The sequence below is a fragment of the Lutjanus erythropterus genome, chromosome 3 (genome assembly GCF_056507025.1).
Source record: "Lutjanus erythropterus isolate fLutEry1 chromosome 3, fLutEry1.hap2, whole genome shotgun sequence".
NCBI lineage: Eukaryota > Metazoa > Chordata > Actinopteri > Lutjaniformes > Lutjanidae > Lutjanus > Lutjanus erythropterus.
This window is the reverse complement of record NC_139319.1, coordinates 1,719,049-1,736,768: the sequence shown is the minus strand read 5'-3', so window position 1 is coordinate 1,736,768 and position 17,720 is coordinate 1,719,049. Positions and strand designations below refer to the sequence as shown.

The 17,720-nt window shown below is 39.9% G+C and overlaps 1 protein-coding gene across 1 annotated transcript in view; it reads right to left on the bottom strand.

Moving 5' to 3' along the window:
* LOC146329352 (E3 ubiquitin-protein ligase Midline-1-like) overlaps window positions 1–17,720 on the bottom strand; it is a gene marked incomplete at its 5' end in the record, with an annotated part of 25,521 nt that extends 7,801 nt beyond the window's left edge. Inside the window, 4 exons of the mRNA XM_084714415.1 lie at window positions 10,244–10,771; window positions 10,999–11,045; window positions 14,414–14,587; window positions 17,536–17,720. Coding sequence (XP_084570541.1) covers window positions 10,244–10,771; window positions 10,999–11,045; window positions 14,414–14,587; window positions 17,536–17,720 — 934 coding nt within the window. The remainder of the gene's footprint in view (window positions 1–10,243; window positions 10,772–10,998; window positions 11,046–14,413; window positions 14,588–17,535) is intronic.

Below are 17,720 nucleotides of genomic sequence, written 5' to 3'. Positions count from 1 at the left end.
ATTTCAATGTGTATTGGTTCAGGGAAGTCCGACAATATGGAAGATGGAAGTCTTTTGAGTGTCTTGTATAATGGGAATGAATGTCTGATGAAAACTTAAAAAAATTCAGAAAAGTGCTCGGCAATTGATGAGTTAGGTGTACATATTTGTACATGAACACACAAGTCTGATATATGTTTACATTAAAAATTGATAGCAGTTTGTATTTTATGAAAAAAGGAGCAGATGAATCAGATTTTTTAGCAAAACTCATCATTCTCAAAAACTTCTTTTGAACTGACAAAATCATATTGAGAAAAGTGGGACTTGTGGCAGCCCACACGGTATTACAGTACATAATATAAGGATAAATTAAGCTGTAATAAAAAGTTAGAATACAAGAATGATTTATCAATGAACGAACTCTACTCAAAATTCCAATTGACTTCATAGTCTTTTTACAGACAAATTCAATATGGTATTTCCATGTTAATTTTTCGTCTACTATGACACCAAGGAATTTAATATGAGGAACCTGAGTAATTCCAATATTGTCTATAAATAATTTGGCTTCTTCTTTTGAATACTTTTTATTTTTATTACAGAATATTATAAAATTAGATTTATTTATATTGAGAGAGAGTTTGTTCATCTGAAACCATTTAGAGATTGATGACAGTTCTTCATTTGCTTCCTGAATCAGAGTGCCAAAATTTTCATGTGAAGCAATAAGACATGTGTCATCAGCAAATAAAAGAGGCAGGACATTATTACAAACCCTGGGTAAATCATTCATATATATCAAAAACAAGAGAGGTCCAAGGATAGAACCCTGAGGAACCCCACAAAGCAGCTTAGCTCTATTTGAATTTTGTATATTTATAGATACATATTGTTCCCTGTCCTTTAAATAATCAGTCAACCATTTCAGAGCAACATCATGAAAGCCATATTTTTGTAACTTAGCAATAAGGATGTTGTGATCAACAGTATCAAAGGCTTTTGACAAGTCTAAGAATATGCCAAGAGAAATTTTTTTATTATCTAAAGCTGTAGAGATTTTATGAACAAGCTGTAAGAGAGCCATTTCAGTTGACATTTTTTTCCGAAAACCATATTGATGGCTGTACAGTATGTTGCTCTCATCTAAATGTTTTTTAATTCTTGAATATACTAGTTTCTCTAAAACTTTAGAAAAACTAGGTAAAACAGATATGGGACGATAATTAGTAAATGTGCTAGAATCACCTGATTTAAATAGTGGAGTGACTTTAGCTAATTTAAGGTCGCTTGGTACAACACCTGTTTTTAGGGATAGACTTAGAACATAGGTGAGGGGCTCAACAATAGACAAGACTACCTTCTTTACAAGACTAGCTCTAATTTCATCATGTCCTGGACCAGAATTTTTCATATCCAATATAATGTCATGTACTTCTTTAGAGGTGGGGGGATCAAACATACTGATACGAGGATACTGCTCACTGATATTCACCAAGACGGATTCATCTGTATTCTCTATGTCTTTAGCTAAGGAAGGACCGATATTTACAAAGAAATCATTGAAGCCATTTGTTATGTCAGAAAGATTAGTATAATTTCTCACACCATCAAATAATTGAGATGGGATAGTTGTGGAGGCTTTTTTCTTATTCAATAATTCGTTAATGAGGTTCCATGTGTTTTTTATATCATTACGGGATTGTTCAAATTTTTCTGAAAAGTAGTTTTTTTTTGCAGTTTGTAGTAATTTTGTGAAATAATTCTTATATTTTTTGTAAACATCAATATTAGCAGCAGATCTGCTTTCATTCAAACTTGTTCATCAGTCACTTCTGTTTCTTTTTATAACACAGTTCATCTCTGCTCTCAACCAAAGTCATCTTTCATGTTTCTGGTCTTTTGGACAGAAAGTAGATGTTTGACAGAAGTCCAACAGTTAATAAAACTGAACTGTGAGAGATCAACATGAATAAAAGACTTTGATTGACAGCTCTCTGCTACATGTTCATAACACACTTTCAAAATGTTGTATGAAAAGTATCATTTCAGAATAATGCATATTTTATTATGGATTATAATTATTGATGCATTAATGTCAGTTTAATGTTGCAGCTTTTAAATGTGGAGCTCATTTTAATGACTTTATATCCTGATGGTTGACTTGTGAATTTTCCTCTGGAATCAATAAAGTCTTGTATCTATAACATCATCATTTATTTGTTGATTACATCTTGTATTACAATTATTGTGTGTTATTTTGTGTCACTTATTTTGTTGTAGAGTACAAGTACCTCTCAGATCTTATACTTTCCACTATAAAACCATAAAATAATGACTGTAGTTAATCATTTATATAAAATAACTGATCAGGATCAGCTGACCTTCAGAACTTTGTTCATCAGAGACTCAGTAAAAACAATAAACAGGTTTCATAAAATCTTTTCAGTCCAGAAGTCAGATGATGGGTTTATTTGTTGCTTCATTAACAGAGTGACTGTTAATTAGATCAAAACTTCTCATCTTTCAGAATCTTCTTTCATACAAAAACTTTTGCTTTAAACTACTTGCTGCAGCTGCCAAAGTAGGGGAGACTGGGGTCGGTTGTCACACTTTCCACTCTCTGCCATATTTCTATGGAATAATTGATGTCATTCTATTCTCAGCAGTGTGATGTGAGTTTTCAGACGGGGCCTTCAGTAACAACACACAACACCTCACCCCTGACCTCCACACACACACACACACACACACGCGCGCGCAAAAATACACAAACAAAGTTGTTGAATCAGTCACTGCTGCATAAACACCATGAAGACAGTCGATGTTTAAAAACCACAGCACAGACACACACCACAGTGTGTTATAGCAGCTACTGCAGCATCATCATCAGATCCTGCAGCCACATTACACACATGACATGTGAACAAATGTTGATGGGTGATTTGTGATTTATGTCATGTTTTACATTTGTGCCAACCAGCCCCATCAAAGGTTCATCCACCACAGTTACACTGTCAGTATCTCACCTGCCCTGTTTGAAACACACTGATCAACTCTGACAGTTTTGATCCTTCTGTAGATTATTCCAGGACGAAGCTGCAGCAGGTTTAGAAGCTTTTCTGTCGAGTTCTGTTCTCACTCTCAGAAACAGCATCTTTAACACATTATGAGAGCAAAGACCATATTGATTTTGGTTTGTACACATGTATGTAGACAGATAAGAAGGAACCAGACCAAGAATAGATTTATATATAAAAACCAACCAATGTGAGACACACAGAGATGGACATTTAGCAGTGACAGACAGAGAACAGTGGTGTATGTGATTTCCACAGCCAGTAATAAAACACAAAGTACAATGGTACACAGTGTCTAACTTCTTTCAGTACTGGTCAGATGCATTCAGAAAAAGCAAATCACTAAAATCCAGAAGAGGTAAAAAAGTTGCTGACAGAGAAATTTGTTCCTAAAAAAGAAATTCAACTGAACCTTCAGGTTGAAGTTTTCAGTGTGTGATTTCAATGACAGGTTCTGATCAATGATGAAACCTAAATACTTGTAAGTTGTGATCATTTCAGTTTCAACCCACTGAGTAGTTAGAATATGGGAAGATTAGATATTGACTCTTTACCATTAGAAGATAGTATGAATTTGGATTTTTCTGCATTTAACAGCAGCTTAAGTTGAGTTAAGTGGGTCTGGACATCATCAAAGGTCAGACTGCAGGTATTCCAGAGTTTTTACTCCTGTGGGAGATGAACAATAGATGATGGTCTGATCGGTGTAGAAATGGTACGCAGCATTTGATCATTTGTTTGACAGTTAAGTGTAGTGAGTAGAACGCATGAATGGTAAATATTGTGTGTTTGACTGTGGGGTTGTGTATTGACACTGTATATTATTCAAGAGGAAACTAAAGACCAGTTCAAAATTTTGTTAAAACAGTATTTACAATTATTTAAGGAACTATAGACAAGGAAACTGGTGGAAGAATTAAAATGTATATCTGGCAAGAGCAGAGAATATAAAATGGTTTGTTATTTGTTTTGTTGTTTTTTCTTGTGCCTTATTTCTTAGATTTTAATATGTAAAATCACAGGATGGATAAATGTGTTATTAATTTGTATATGATTTATGAAGGAACAGTGATTGATTTATAATTCTGTGTTTGAGTTAATGTATGTTTTATGGAATGACAATTTGTTTCTGCACCTTATTTCATTTAATTGTAAAATGAAGAAGATGAGCTGTTGTGTTTGTTGTGTTCATGTGATTGTAGTGTGTATAAGTGTGCATAAGTGTGTGTGTGTGTGTGTGTGTGTGTGTGTGTGTGTGTGTGTATGTATGTATGTGTGTGGACCCCAGGAAGAATAGTCAGTGCTCATGCTGGTGCTAATGGGGATCCTAATAAAGACATTAAAATGTCACAAAGATTGTTCACATATATAGAAAACAGCAATGGTCCCAGTATGGAACCCTGAGGAACACCTTCAGACACAGAGGAACACAGAGGAAGACCCAGCAAACTGAACACACTGTGTTCTAGCTGACATGTAGTTAGAAAACCAACGTACAGCATGTTCAGATAAGACAATGTTGTGAGTCCATCTGCCAAGGTCACATGGTCTACCGTGTCAAATGCCTTCAACAAATCGATAAAAAGAACCGCCCGATATTTTTTACAGTCCAGAGCCTCAATAATGTCACTGACCACTTTAACAGCAGCTGTTATTGTGCTGTGTTGTTTTCTAAAATCAGACTGACGATGTGATAAAATGACATTTGTTTCTAAAAACTCTTTAAGTTGTTCACAAATGAACTTTTCAAGGACTTTTGCTAAAACACATGATTTAGAGATTGTCCTGTAGTTATGAACAACTGAGGAATCTCCTCCTTTCAGCAACAGGAGCACAGATTTCTAAATGTTAGGAATGACATGACCGGAAAGTGTACGATTAAAAATATGTGTTTGAGGTTCTGCTATAAAATCTACTGCAAGTTTGAGAAAGTGAGGATCCAACAAGTTAGGACCAGCTGATTTGTTAGGATCCAGATGCTTTAAAGCTCCGTGAACGTCAATCACATCAAGAGGAGTGAGACTGAAAGATCAAACTATAGAGTTGACTGGAGGTAAAGAGTGAAGCCTCTCTTCATTAGACAGGTTTGGATCTGGATGTAGAGATAAGGAATCTGATGAAACAAAATGTTCACTGAAATCATTTAGAGCGGCTGATTTATCAGTTATAGTACATGAATCTTTCACAATGCAGGCTGACACTTCATTCATGGTTACATTTCAATACATTCATTCATTCATTCATTATCTTCCGCTTATCCGGGGCCGGGTCGCGGGGGCAGCAGTCTGAGCAGGGACACCCAGACTTCCCTCTCCCTGGACACTTCTTCCAGGTGTTCCGGAGGGACCCCAAGGCGTTCCCAGGCCAGCCGAGCGACGTAGTCACTAGAGTTCAATATGAAGATTTTATTACTTTCCAAAGTTTCTTAGGGTCGTCAAGGTTGCTGGCAGTTTTAGAAAGGTAGAACTCAGATTTAATCTTTTTGGTGAGAGAGGTAAAACAGTTTGAGAGCTGTTTAAAAATCAGTCAGTCAGCCTGGGATTTGGATTTTCTGACCTCAGCCCAGACAACATCCCTTTCTTTTAGTAGACCGGATAACTGAGGGGTAAACCAAGGACTGTTTCAGCCTTTCACTCTGACTTTACATAAAAGCATCATGAAAATATTTCCAAGCCAGTTCTACATCATTAATGAGAGAGATTTTGTTCCAGTCAAAGGCCCACAGATCATGAAGAAAAGCTTGCTCACAGAAATGCTTAAAATCTCTCTTAAGAACAAGTCGAGGTCTTGATTTAGGGAGCTTGGGTTGTCTGATTGTAGCAATGACACAGTGGTCACTGATATCATTTGCAAAAATATCAATATCTGAATATTTATTATTAAAAGTAAATCAAGAAGAGAGGATTTCTCTGGTTGTTTGAGATTTGGACGAGTTGAACCATTGATAAGTCGTGTGAGGTTAAATGATTCACAGGTAGATTTAAAGCTGTCAGAGACAGGAGACAGTCAGTCCCAGTTAAAATGTCCAGTCAGGACAATCTCATTAAAATCTATAGATGATAATTAGTGAGAATAAAGCCTCGCTGCTTGGCAAAGGCAAGAAATTGAAATTTGCTGCTGAGAAATACTGATGATAGGATGGTAGCATGAAATTTATTTTTTATATATATGACAACATCACCATCTTTTCTGGGACGTCACAATGAAAAATATCCTAACTCTTAATAGCAGTGTCTTTGTCTGTGAGAGATTAGTTTAGCCAAGTCTGAGACAAGACGAGAATATCAGTATCAGTGGATTCTGGACCAGATTTTCACTTGTTCCAGTTTTAGAAACAGACTTCTGACATTTAGGTGAATAGTACCAAGTCCAGATCGAGATTTAAAATCACAAGGGACGCTCAAAGAGTTAAAATCAGGACCAGGGTTAGATTGAACATTTCCTGATAGTAGAAACAAGAGGACAATGAAACACTTCCTTTTCACCAAGTTTACTGTTGCACTGACTGATTATTCCTAGACCCTGATTTTGTTTGGGGGATGAAGGTGGAATAAAAACAACCAATCTCTCACACTGGACCTTTAAAACATATTTTTGTCTCAGTAAAAATATTCTGTATTTAGGCTTTTTGAACAGTGCATTCATTATTTTACTGTAACATGTTGCATATCAACATCTACTTTGTCATTTGTCATTTTAATGACCTTCTGAACAAAAGTGTAAGAGATGTAATAAAACTCCAATTCCTCCCAAAACATTGTGTAAAAGAAATAAAAACAGAATGCAATGATTTGTAATAACTTGTTGACCTATATTCATTTAAATACAACGTGTGAGTTGAGTACAAAGACAGGATATTTATTGTTTTTTTTTGTAAACATAGAGTCATTCTGAATTTGATGCAAACAACACAATCCAAAAAACTTATGACAGGATCATGTTTCTCTCTGTGATCCATCATCTTTTCTTCTAACACTCAGTCAGTGTTTGTGAACTGAGACACTAACTGTTGAAGTTTTAAAGGTCAATTCTTTCTCATTCTTTCTTGATATTCGTCTTCAGCTGCTCAACAGTCCACAGTCTCTGTTGTCGTGTTTTGTGCTTCATGATGCACCACACATTTTCAATGGGAGACACGTCTGGACTGCAGGCAGGTCAGGACCTGAACTCTTTTACTATGAAGACACACTGTTGGAACACGTCCACAATGTGTCTCTGCATCGTCTCTCTGAAATAATCAGGGACGTCTCTGAAAAAGACGTCATCTGGATGGCAGCATATGTCTCTTCAAAACCTGCATGAACCTTTCAGCATTAATGAGGCCTTCACAGACGTGACAGTGTTGAAATGAACACTGGTAACAATCTGGATGGTGGTTTTTGGAAGCTGCTCAGTACAACCACAGTCTGATCTGTCAGCCACTGAGCAGCTTCACTGGAGCAGAACAGACCTTCCTGTCCCAGACCTGCTTCTCTTATCTTCAGACCACCACTGCCCAAGTTCTGATAGAACCGATGCTATCGCAGTATCTATGCTAACCTCTACAGGAGCCGCCATTGTTTGTTTGAGACCAGTCGTTTCCATGGACGCTCCTCACTGCCGCCATACCTAAATCACACCCTTAGCTGCCAGTGGTCCCTCTGAGGACTCTGGTTGGCTGCACCACCTCTGGTGTGGACACAAACAGATAACTGGGAGTCTGACAAGATGGATCCTTGTGTGAGCTCGTGAATCCAGCTGCCTCACAAGGTAAAGCTTTTGGAGGATGTGCCTTTAATACCCAATCATGATACCATCACCTGTTACCAATGAACCTTTTTACCCTTTGGATCATGTTGCAGACATTAAATTCAAAATGAGTTTATATTTACAAAAAGCAATAAAGTTTATCAGTTTGAACATTAAATATCTTGTTTATTCAACTAAAAACAAGTTGAAAGGTTTGACAAGTTATTGCATTCTGGTTTTGTTTATGTTTTCCACAGTGTTCCAGATATTTTGGACTTGGGATTGTAATAACATGAAGGCTTCTTGGACTTTTGTTGTTCATATATGAGACTAAAACTATTAAAATCAGAGAAGTGTTGTTGTGTTTTGCCTCCAGTCTTAAAGTCAAAGTCTACAAGTCACCACATGTCACTGTGCTGCTGAGTTTGAATCTTTTATCAGCACAAATACAAACAAAGGATCAAAGATTCATGAAGTTTCATCAGCCGTCACTAAATAATAATTCATTGAAAGGAAAGGAGTATTTCACAAGATCACAAACCCGTCTCAGGTGTTCAGTTCCTCACAGCTGTCTGTCTTCATCGTGGACACTTTTAGTCTTCACTTCTTCATCCAGTGAGGAGCTCAAGTTACAAAGAACCAAATGTGAAAAAAAACATCAACTAGACAAAACTGAAGAGTCTGAATCTTCCACCAACACACATCAACACAAACAGAGCAGGTTAAAGCTCCACCTTTATATACACACAAGATGGCTGACTCTGTCAATTATCCAATGAGACACACAGATGTCCCGCCTCTGAAGGATGTTGCACCTACAACACAGAAACTTCAAAATAAAAGTACAAAACAACATTATATCTAAAAAGAAATAAAGCTAATTGTGAAAAAAAACACAATTACTGTAAAAACTGAAGTCTTATGATAAAATTCCTTCATCTCTGATGTAACTACAGAGAATAAATCCAGGAAGGAGTTAATATAATCTCTCCTCTGTTACTTGTTCTTATCAATAAAAAGAAAATCCTTTTTATACGGGTGCCCACAATCAATTTCACCAATATTTTTACTGCATGGTAAGTTAATATAACACAACTCTTTGTTTTACAGGTGAGAGGAGGACAGACGAGGAAGTCTGTATTTAAAGAGTGAAGAGGAGAGAAGAAAAAGAGGAGTGAAAGAGAAAATAAGGAAAAGATGAGGAGGAAAAAGAGGAAATGAGATAGGAGGAAGAGGAGCAAGAGATGAAGATGTGTTGAAAAGAAGGGAGTGAAGGAGAGCAGAGGTGCAGAGAGGAACATGTCAGAGAACAGATGTGAGGCAAGTCTTCAGGATCAGACAAGACAGAGATCTGAACAGTGACTTCAACCTACTGCTGACTGAACTTTGAGTGAGTTAACACATTTGTTTGCATCATTAACAGTTATGAATTTATGTGTGTCAACATGTGGAGCTGGAGCCTTTTGTCAGCTGTAACTTCTTTAGACATTTCAGTAGAGGCGCATTTTAGTGTTTGCTGAAGCTAAAAAAAAAAAAAAAGTTATTTCACTGCACATGAAAGCAAATAAAAAAAAAACTTGTGGACGCAGTCTCTGGGTTTAACCCCAGATCTCCTCAACTCCTGGATCTGACCCTGAACTACACAGCTTCCACCAAACAGACACCAAAGAGTCTCATCAGGTCACCTACAGAAGAGGATCAGGGCAGGGTGAAAATCAAATCTATGATGTGGGAACAGAGCTCGTCTTTTCAATGTAGGGGGGTAAAGGTCACACACATGTTGAAGACAAATGTCTCAAATGTCACAATATCACTTTGTATAGAATGTATGTTTCCACACCACTATTTTATTTTCATTCATTTGATGATCATATGAGCAGCATATTTATAATTTGTGACAAGAGACTTTTTGACATATTTGTGTCCATCAGTGAGACACAAAATCTGAAATATGAAAAACAAAATACGACTCAGAGGAGACAAAGAGATGATTTATTGGAATATAACTGAACTTTTAGTTGGTGGAAACAGAAATTGTTCCAAATGATGCCAACAGATAGTAGAGTGGATTGTTTTCCAGTAAAAGAATCCAGAGGTTCAACATGAGTTTTACAGGACAGTCTGAAGGATCGTGTGTCTGCAGAGGAAATAGCAGGAGGCTCATTTAGATCCATGTGGGACACCTTTAGAAACTGGATTTTCATGAGTTTTAACCTCTGATACGTTTCTCTCTGACTTTTTGTATTTTATTTTCATTACTCAGAACAAACAAACTCAATTTAAAACCTGAGTCTGAAGATCTGATTTGAACCAGCTGTAAACAAAATCTTCTAAATCATGATTTTCAGTGAAGTCTGAGACTGTAACAAAGTTTGGAAAAAGGCCCCCTTTGGTTTACTTGCTTAGTTTCACTCATTATGATCATAATTATGTTATTTGATCCCACAGACTCTCACACAGAGACACTGAAGAACCAGACCAGACTGTAAATCCAGGATAAAGAGGTTGAGTGAATGTGGTGTTGAAGGTGTGGAGGCGGATCAGTGTGTCAGAGGAGACTCTGTAGAAGGACAGAGAGCCAGCAGGACAGTCCACATACACTGCTACTCTGTGAGAGACAGAGGAGGAGGAGGAGGAGGGGAGGACTGTTTCTCTCTTATTGTGTCTGACAGAGTAACCATCATCATCAGAGCACCTCAGACTCCAGGACTGATTATTCAGTCCAAACATACAGTCAACACTGCCTCCTCTCCTCCTGATTCCTCTGTAACTCACTGATATATATACCATTCCTCTCCACTCGACCTCCCAGTAACAGCGACCAGTCAGACCATTTCCACACAGCAGCTGATGCCAGTAGTCAAACCTCTCTGGATGATCAGGATATGGCTGCTCTTCCTTCACACGTGTCACCTTCCTGTTGTTATCAGACAGTTTGAGGAATCTATTTACTGTGTTTGTGTCGACTGTGAGTTCACAGGCCCCTGATGGAGAGAACGAGACACAACACAGCAGCAGTTTATCATCTAACACACCTGATGGGTTTATTTGTTGCTTCATTAACAGACTGACTGTTAATTAGATCAAAACTTCTCATCTTTCTGGATCTTATTTCAAACTGACAGTTGAATGCAGATACAGAAGCTTTTGCTTTAAACTACTTGAACATGAGCCGCCTTGTTTTCATGAATCACAGTGAACACACACTTACACTTCCTCACACCAGGTTTCAGCCTCTGCTCTCCACCATGATCCACCCTGGAGGAAGAAACAAAGTCAGAATGAACCTTCAGAAGCTTCTTCATCAATGATCTTCATAAACCTTCACTCAGATCCACCATGAAGACAAAACAGCTGCATTTATAAAACACATTTCACACACAGACTCAGTTCAACTTTACATCAAATACTCAGAAGAAAACAGTCAAAGAATAAAAAGATCAGACAAGAAGGAAACATCCAAAACATCAAGACAGTAAAATACTAAAAGATAAAAATATAATTAAAAATTTCCCCTCCTTGAACCGCCACCTTATCATGGTGGAGGGGTTTGAGAACCTGAATGCTATGGAGCTATGTTGTTGGGGGCTTATCGCCCCTGGTAGGGTCTCCCAAGGCAGGTCCTAGGGGACAGGGCAGATCAAGAGCAGTTCTAAAACCCCCTGTGAGTAGTGAAAAAGCAGGGATGTCTATGTTGCCCTGATTGGCATCACCGGGCCCCACCCTGGAGCAAGGCCCGGGGTTGTGGCTAGCAGGCAGGTGCCTGGTGGCCAGGTCTTCGCCCACAGGACCCGGCCGGGCACAGCCCGAACGAACGACATGGGCCCCCCTTCCCGTAGACCCATCACCCACGGGAGGGTTCAGAGGGGGCCCAATGCTGTGTGGTTTGGGTGGCGGTCGTGGGTGGGGTCCCCGATGACCCAAGCCCAGGACATGGAATCTGGTTGTGGGAACATGGAATGTCACCTTGCTGGGGGGGAAGGAGCCTGAGTTAGTGCAGGAGGTCGAGCGGTACCGGCTAGAGATAGTCGGGCTCACCTCCACGCACTGGGCTCTGGAACCCAACTCCTTGATAGAGGCTGGACTCTCTTCAACTCTGGAATTGCCCACGGTGAGAGGTGGCGGGCTTCTTCGAAGAGATTCTGGCAAACTGTCCGCCGCCTCAGGAAGGAGAAACAGCACCCTGCCAACACTGTTTACAGTGGTGGTGGGGAGCTGTTGACCTCAACTGGGAATATTGTCGGGCGGTGGAAGGAATACTTCGAGGATCTCCTCAATCCCACTGACACGCCTTACATAGAGGAAGCAGACGCTGGGGACCCAGAGGTTGTTTCATCCATCACCCAAGCTGAAGTCACTGAGGTAGTTCGGAAGCAAGGCACCAGTGGTGGATGAGATCCACCCCGAGTACTTCACGTCTCTGGATGTTGTAAGGCTGTTTTGGTTGACACGCCTCTGCAACGTCGCGTGGCAGTAGGGGACAGTGCCTCTGGACTGGCAGTACCGTACGGTCTCTGTATGACCAGAGCAGGAGCTTGGTTCACATTGCCAGCAGTAAGTCAGACCTGTTCCCAGTGCATGTTGGGACTCTGCAAGGCTGCCCTTTGTCACTGGTTCTGTTCATTATTTTTATGGACAGAATTTCTAGGCACAGCCAGGGGCCAGAGGGAGTCCGGTTTGGGGACCACAGGATCTCATCTCTGTTTTTCGCAGATGATGTTTTCCTGTTGGCTCCTTCGAATCAGGACCTTCAGCATGTACTCGGGCAGTTTGCAGCCGAGTGCAAACCGGCTGGGATGAGAATCAGCACTTCCAGGTTCAATGCCATGGTTCTCAACCAGAAAAAGGTGGCTTGCTCCCTCTGGGTCGGAGGAGAACTCCTGTCCCAAGTGGAGGAGTTCAAGTATCTTGGGGTCTTGTCCATGAGTGAGGAGGATGGAGCGTGAGATTGACAGATGGATCAGTGCAGCGGCAGCAGTAATGTGGTTGTTGTACCGGTCTGTCGTAGGAAAGAAGGAGCTGAGCCGAAAGGCGAAGAACCTCGATATACTGGTCATTCTACGTTCCTACCCTCAACTATGGTCATGAACTTTGGGTCATGACTGAAAGAACAAGATGTTGGATACAAGCGGCAAAAATGAGTTTCCTCCGCAGGGTGGCGGGGCGCTCCCTTAGAGATAGGATGAGGAGCTCTGTCACCCGGGAGGAGCTCGGAGTAGAGCCACTGCTCCTCCACATCGAGAGGAGCCAGCTGAGGTGGCTTGGGCATCTATATCGGATGCCTCCTGGACGCCTCCCTGGGGAGGTGTTCCGGGCATGCCCCACTGGGAGGAGGCCCTGGGGAAGACCCAGGACATGCTGGAGGGGCTATGTCACTCGTCTGGCCTGGGAACACCTTGGGATACTCCTGGAAAACCTGGAGGAAGTGTCCAGGGAGAGGGAAGTCTGGGCATCCCTGCTTAGACTGCTGCCACTGCGACCCGGCCCCGGATGAAAGCGGAAGAAGATGAGATGAGATGAAAAATATAATTTCTAGTGTCTTTAATTCAGTGGTCAACAGAAATGTTGGGGCATTGGTGACCTAAAGGTTTGAGAAACAAGCTTGTGTCCTGGAGGTCGTCAGCAGGATAAATCTGGGTGGAGAAATTGAAAGAGCAGCTCTTGCCCCTCCCTCATTACCACCACTGAGGTGCCCTTCAGCAAGACCCTGAACCCCAACTGCTCCAGTGGAGCTGCTCTGGCCGGCAGATCAGACTGTGGTTGTACTGGGCAGCTTCCAGCTGTGAATGTGTGTAACTGTGTGAATGTGATCAGGACGTTCCTGAAAAAGAGAGCATTGCTCTCAGTCAAACTCCCCTCAATAAATAAAGTTCAAATAAAGTCAATTATCACTTTGAGTGTGATTGAGCCTCAAATTCTACAGACTGCACCTTTAAGAGGTTCAGACAACCATGGAAAAAAACAAGTGATGTCATCAATTTATTCTTTGAGCAAACACAATCAAACAGACCAGACCATCATTTCACACACGTCAAATGATGCACTTGGAACATGTCACTGTTTATATGTATCTGTTTATTTGGTGACTATTATTATTATTAATAATTGATTTCTTTAATTACCTATTGAGTCAGACTTTATTTGGATAGTCCACCTACAGATAGTTTAGAGAGTATTTGTAACATTTCAACAGTTCAACTGTTTCAGTTTATCTGCAGATGTTTCACAGATTATCTATAGAGTTTAGGTGATAATTCATCAAACATTATACTCAACATATGTTACACAAACATTCAACAACTTGGACACAAATATTCAACAGACAATTAGATTAGATTAGATTAGATACATTTGATTGATCTTTGTTGAGTTGTTGAGTTTTGTGTAGCTGGTTGAGCGGTGAGCAGACAGGTTGGTAGTGCTGTGTAACTGGTCAGTTGATGGCAGACCAGCATGGACATACTGGTGTAACTGGTGAGATGCAGGGACTCTCAGGGACTCTCAGCACATCAGTTACTGTCTTCACTGTTATCAGCAGTGTTGCTGCTACAGACTGTGAACCAACAGTCCTCAGCTTGTCAGTGTGACACACGAACAGTGTGTGAGCTCTTGTTGTGTGTTCATACCTCAGAGTGTCCAGTCTCCAATGTGGATCCTTTAGTCCAGCAGACAGAAGCTTCTCTCCTGAGTCTCCTGGATGATTGTAGCTCAGGTCCAGCTCTCTCAGATGGGAGGGGTTGGATCTCAGAGCTGAGGCCAGAGAAGTACAGCCTTCCTCTGTGATCAGACAGCCTGACAGACTGGAGACACAGTAAAGTTGCTTTTAGCCCAAAACAAAACCTTCTTAATCATTGTGGGCAGACATCAGACATCTGTGAGATCAGAAAAATATCTTGAAATCTGTGCTGCTCTTTAGCTGCTACATGTTCCACCTTCTTCACCAGATAGTCTCTAACTGTGTCTCTCTGCTGTTTGCTTTTTTCAGCTGATAATTACCTGCTTCTCATGGCTGATAACAATAAGATTACTGATCATTTCACATCTTAATATTTGAAAAAGAAGTTCATCCATCCTGTAGTTTATGCACAGCTGAGGGTAAGAAAGGCTCAGATGTAGTGATCAAGGATGGATGATTTAATATTCAACACCTCTGACTGAACCAAATCTAACTGACATCACTGTTACAACAAAAACAAACAACAGTTCTGACTCTACAAATGTTCATTTATTTTTTCCAGTTTTCACAAATATACTGTAGCTTTTATAGAGCACTGTACCTCTAAATAATTCAAATGAAATGCTTTGACATAATCTGTAAAATCAGATATTATTAGAAGAAGGGATTATTAAGGAAATCACACTTTTCACTCTGTTAGAATTTTATTCATACACACAAGTAAACTTACACCTCTCCTCTCCAGCTACCAGTCCAGGCTCCATACTTTAGACTGTACTGGGTTTGAACCAGTGACCCACTGGTTCAAACCCAAGTCCTTACTGAATGTGATACTGCCACCCCCTTATAGCAGATATTTATCAGAAAATATATGCTGATACCAGTGGTGAACTGTGAGTATTAAAGCTGGGACTTCAGTTTGGCCAAAACTTAGCCAGACACACCAAAAATACAGCAAAATGGAAAAAGATTCTCCAGATTTAAACACAGGAACTACTTCAATTCAATTCAATTTTAAGGTCATTTGATATTATTCCAGTTTTGAAGGATTTATCAGATATATAGATCAATGCCCTGATAATTAAGTAACTACACTTAATAAGACGTGATCTAACCTCATCATGACCAGCAGCTGAATCTGTCATATTAGCAATGATATCCATGATTTCCTTCTCAGCAGGTGGATCAAAGCTCTGCAGAGAAGGACAGCAGCCTTCAGGAATCCAAATGAAGACCCAGCAACAGGACTGATCCTGTCTGACAGAAAACTACCACCAACAAACTGGGATGGAAGAGTGGCTGAAACCTTTTTCTTGTTCAGGAGCTGACTGATAACTCTCCATGTTAATTTGATGCCATCTGAAGCCTCATCAAACCTGTGAGTGAAATATGTTTTTCTCAGCGATTCTAATTAAGAGGTTGTGTTCATTTCTATATTTCTTATAGCTGGATTTAAAGGGGATGAATTTCTGAGAAATTTCTTGTACAAACTCTTCTTTGTTTGTGTTGACTTGTGGAGACCTGGGGGTTTTCTGAACGCACTAACTTTTTTGTATTCATACTAACCAGGAGAAAACAGCTGTGAAATACAGACTTAAATGAAGCCACACATGACTGATAGAGAAGTTCAACATCATTATTGCTATATACATTATCCCACTGAACATCAATAATCAGCTTCTCAAATCAGTCAGGCTCTATGGAAATCTGGCACCCTGTTGAACGAAGTTAAATTAAATGAGCGTGTCGTTCACAGACATCAGACTGAACGCGTTCACGGTAACGTTCATCAAGCAGAAATACTGTACCTTCAGTTCACGTTTGCCCAAAATATGAACGAGTTCATGAACTATCGCTCAGTGAACGAGTTCAGGCACAACACTGCCCGTAAGTTTGGTGATTAAGGGGTATAATGAATTAATATATACTGTATTAGGAAAACCTGCAGTGAGTGACTGAGACTCACTGTTAAACAGATTAATGTTGAAGTCACCAAGAAGGAAACTTACTTTACTCTCTCTGTTAATTTTGTCAAAGACGTGAACCAGGCTAGAATTAAAATGTCCAGTGTTTGTTTCTGGAGGCTTGTAAATGCAACCTATGATAATGCTTTTACCATCAAAAATATCACAGGAAGGTATTTCAAGGAACAGTGATTCAACATCATCAGAATTTAAAAGAAGATCATCTCTATGATTATATTGAAATTCAATGTGCAAATATATAAATACACCTCCACCAGTTCCTTCTACAATGATGCAAAGCAGGATAATTTGGGATGTCATAGACAGGTGCTGATTCAACAGTTAGCCAAGGTATCACTGAAAATTCATAATTTAACAAAGACAGAAAGTGACAAAGTAGATCATGATTTTTGATAAGATTACAAATGTTTAAATGAAAAGTTGAGAACTGCTTTGTTAAGCGTTTTGACAGATCATGTAGGAGATTATTTAATATATTAATACTGAAAAGGTCACAGGATAAGACCTCTGAAATTAAAGAACTAAATGTCACATAGCATTATAGCATTATTCCTCCTTGGCCTCTGAGGAGCTTTCTGGGATGGTGGGTGTACAATAAGTTTGTCATACTGCAGGCAGACAATAGGTCCCTGCTCCCTGGCTGCCCTCATGGTCAGAAGAAGTTCTTTTCACTTTTGTTGTACAGCATCAGGAAAATCCTAATTAATGAAAATGTCTGTGCCTTTCAGGGCTTTGACTTTGCTGAGGACCTCCAGTTTGTTCTTATAACACAGAAACTTGACAACAATAGACCTGGGCCTGGTGGACGATGGAGAAAACTTTCCAGTCCTATGGACCTGTTCAAACTCAATTTGTGATGATCAATCTGTAGCTTCTCAGAGAGCAGCTTCTTTACTGTGTCCTCAGAATCAGACCATTTTTTCACTGACTGATTCATTAATGCCATCAGTGACAATACTATTACAAATAGAATCACCTTCTAGATAATCACATTTGTCACTGATTGAAATGAGACTTTTGCAGACTGTTTGTACGTCAAAGAACATAAATTAACTTGTATGTATATATGTATGATATAAATCCTGACCTGAGAGTCTCCAGTCTACAGTGTGGACTCTGGAGTCCAGCAGAGAGACGCTTCACTCCTGAATCCTGCAGGTCGTTGTTACTCAGGTCCAGGTCTCTCAGACTCGAGGACTGGGAGCTGAGGACTGAGGACAGAGCTTCACAGCTTCTCTCTGACAGATTACAGCCACTCAGCCTGAAGGAGAG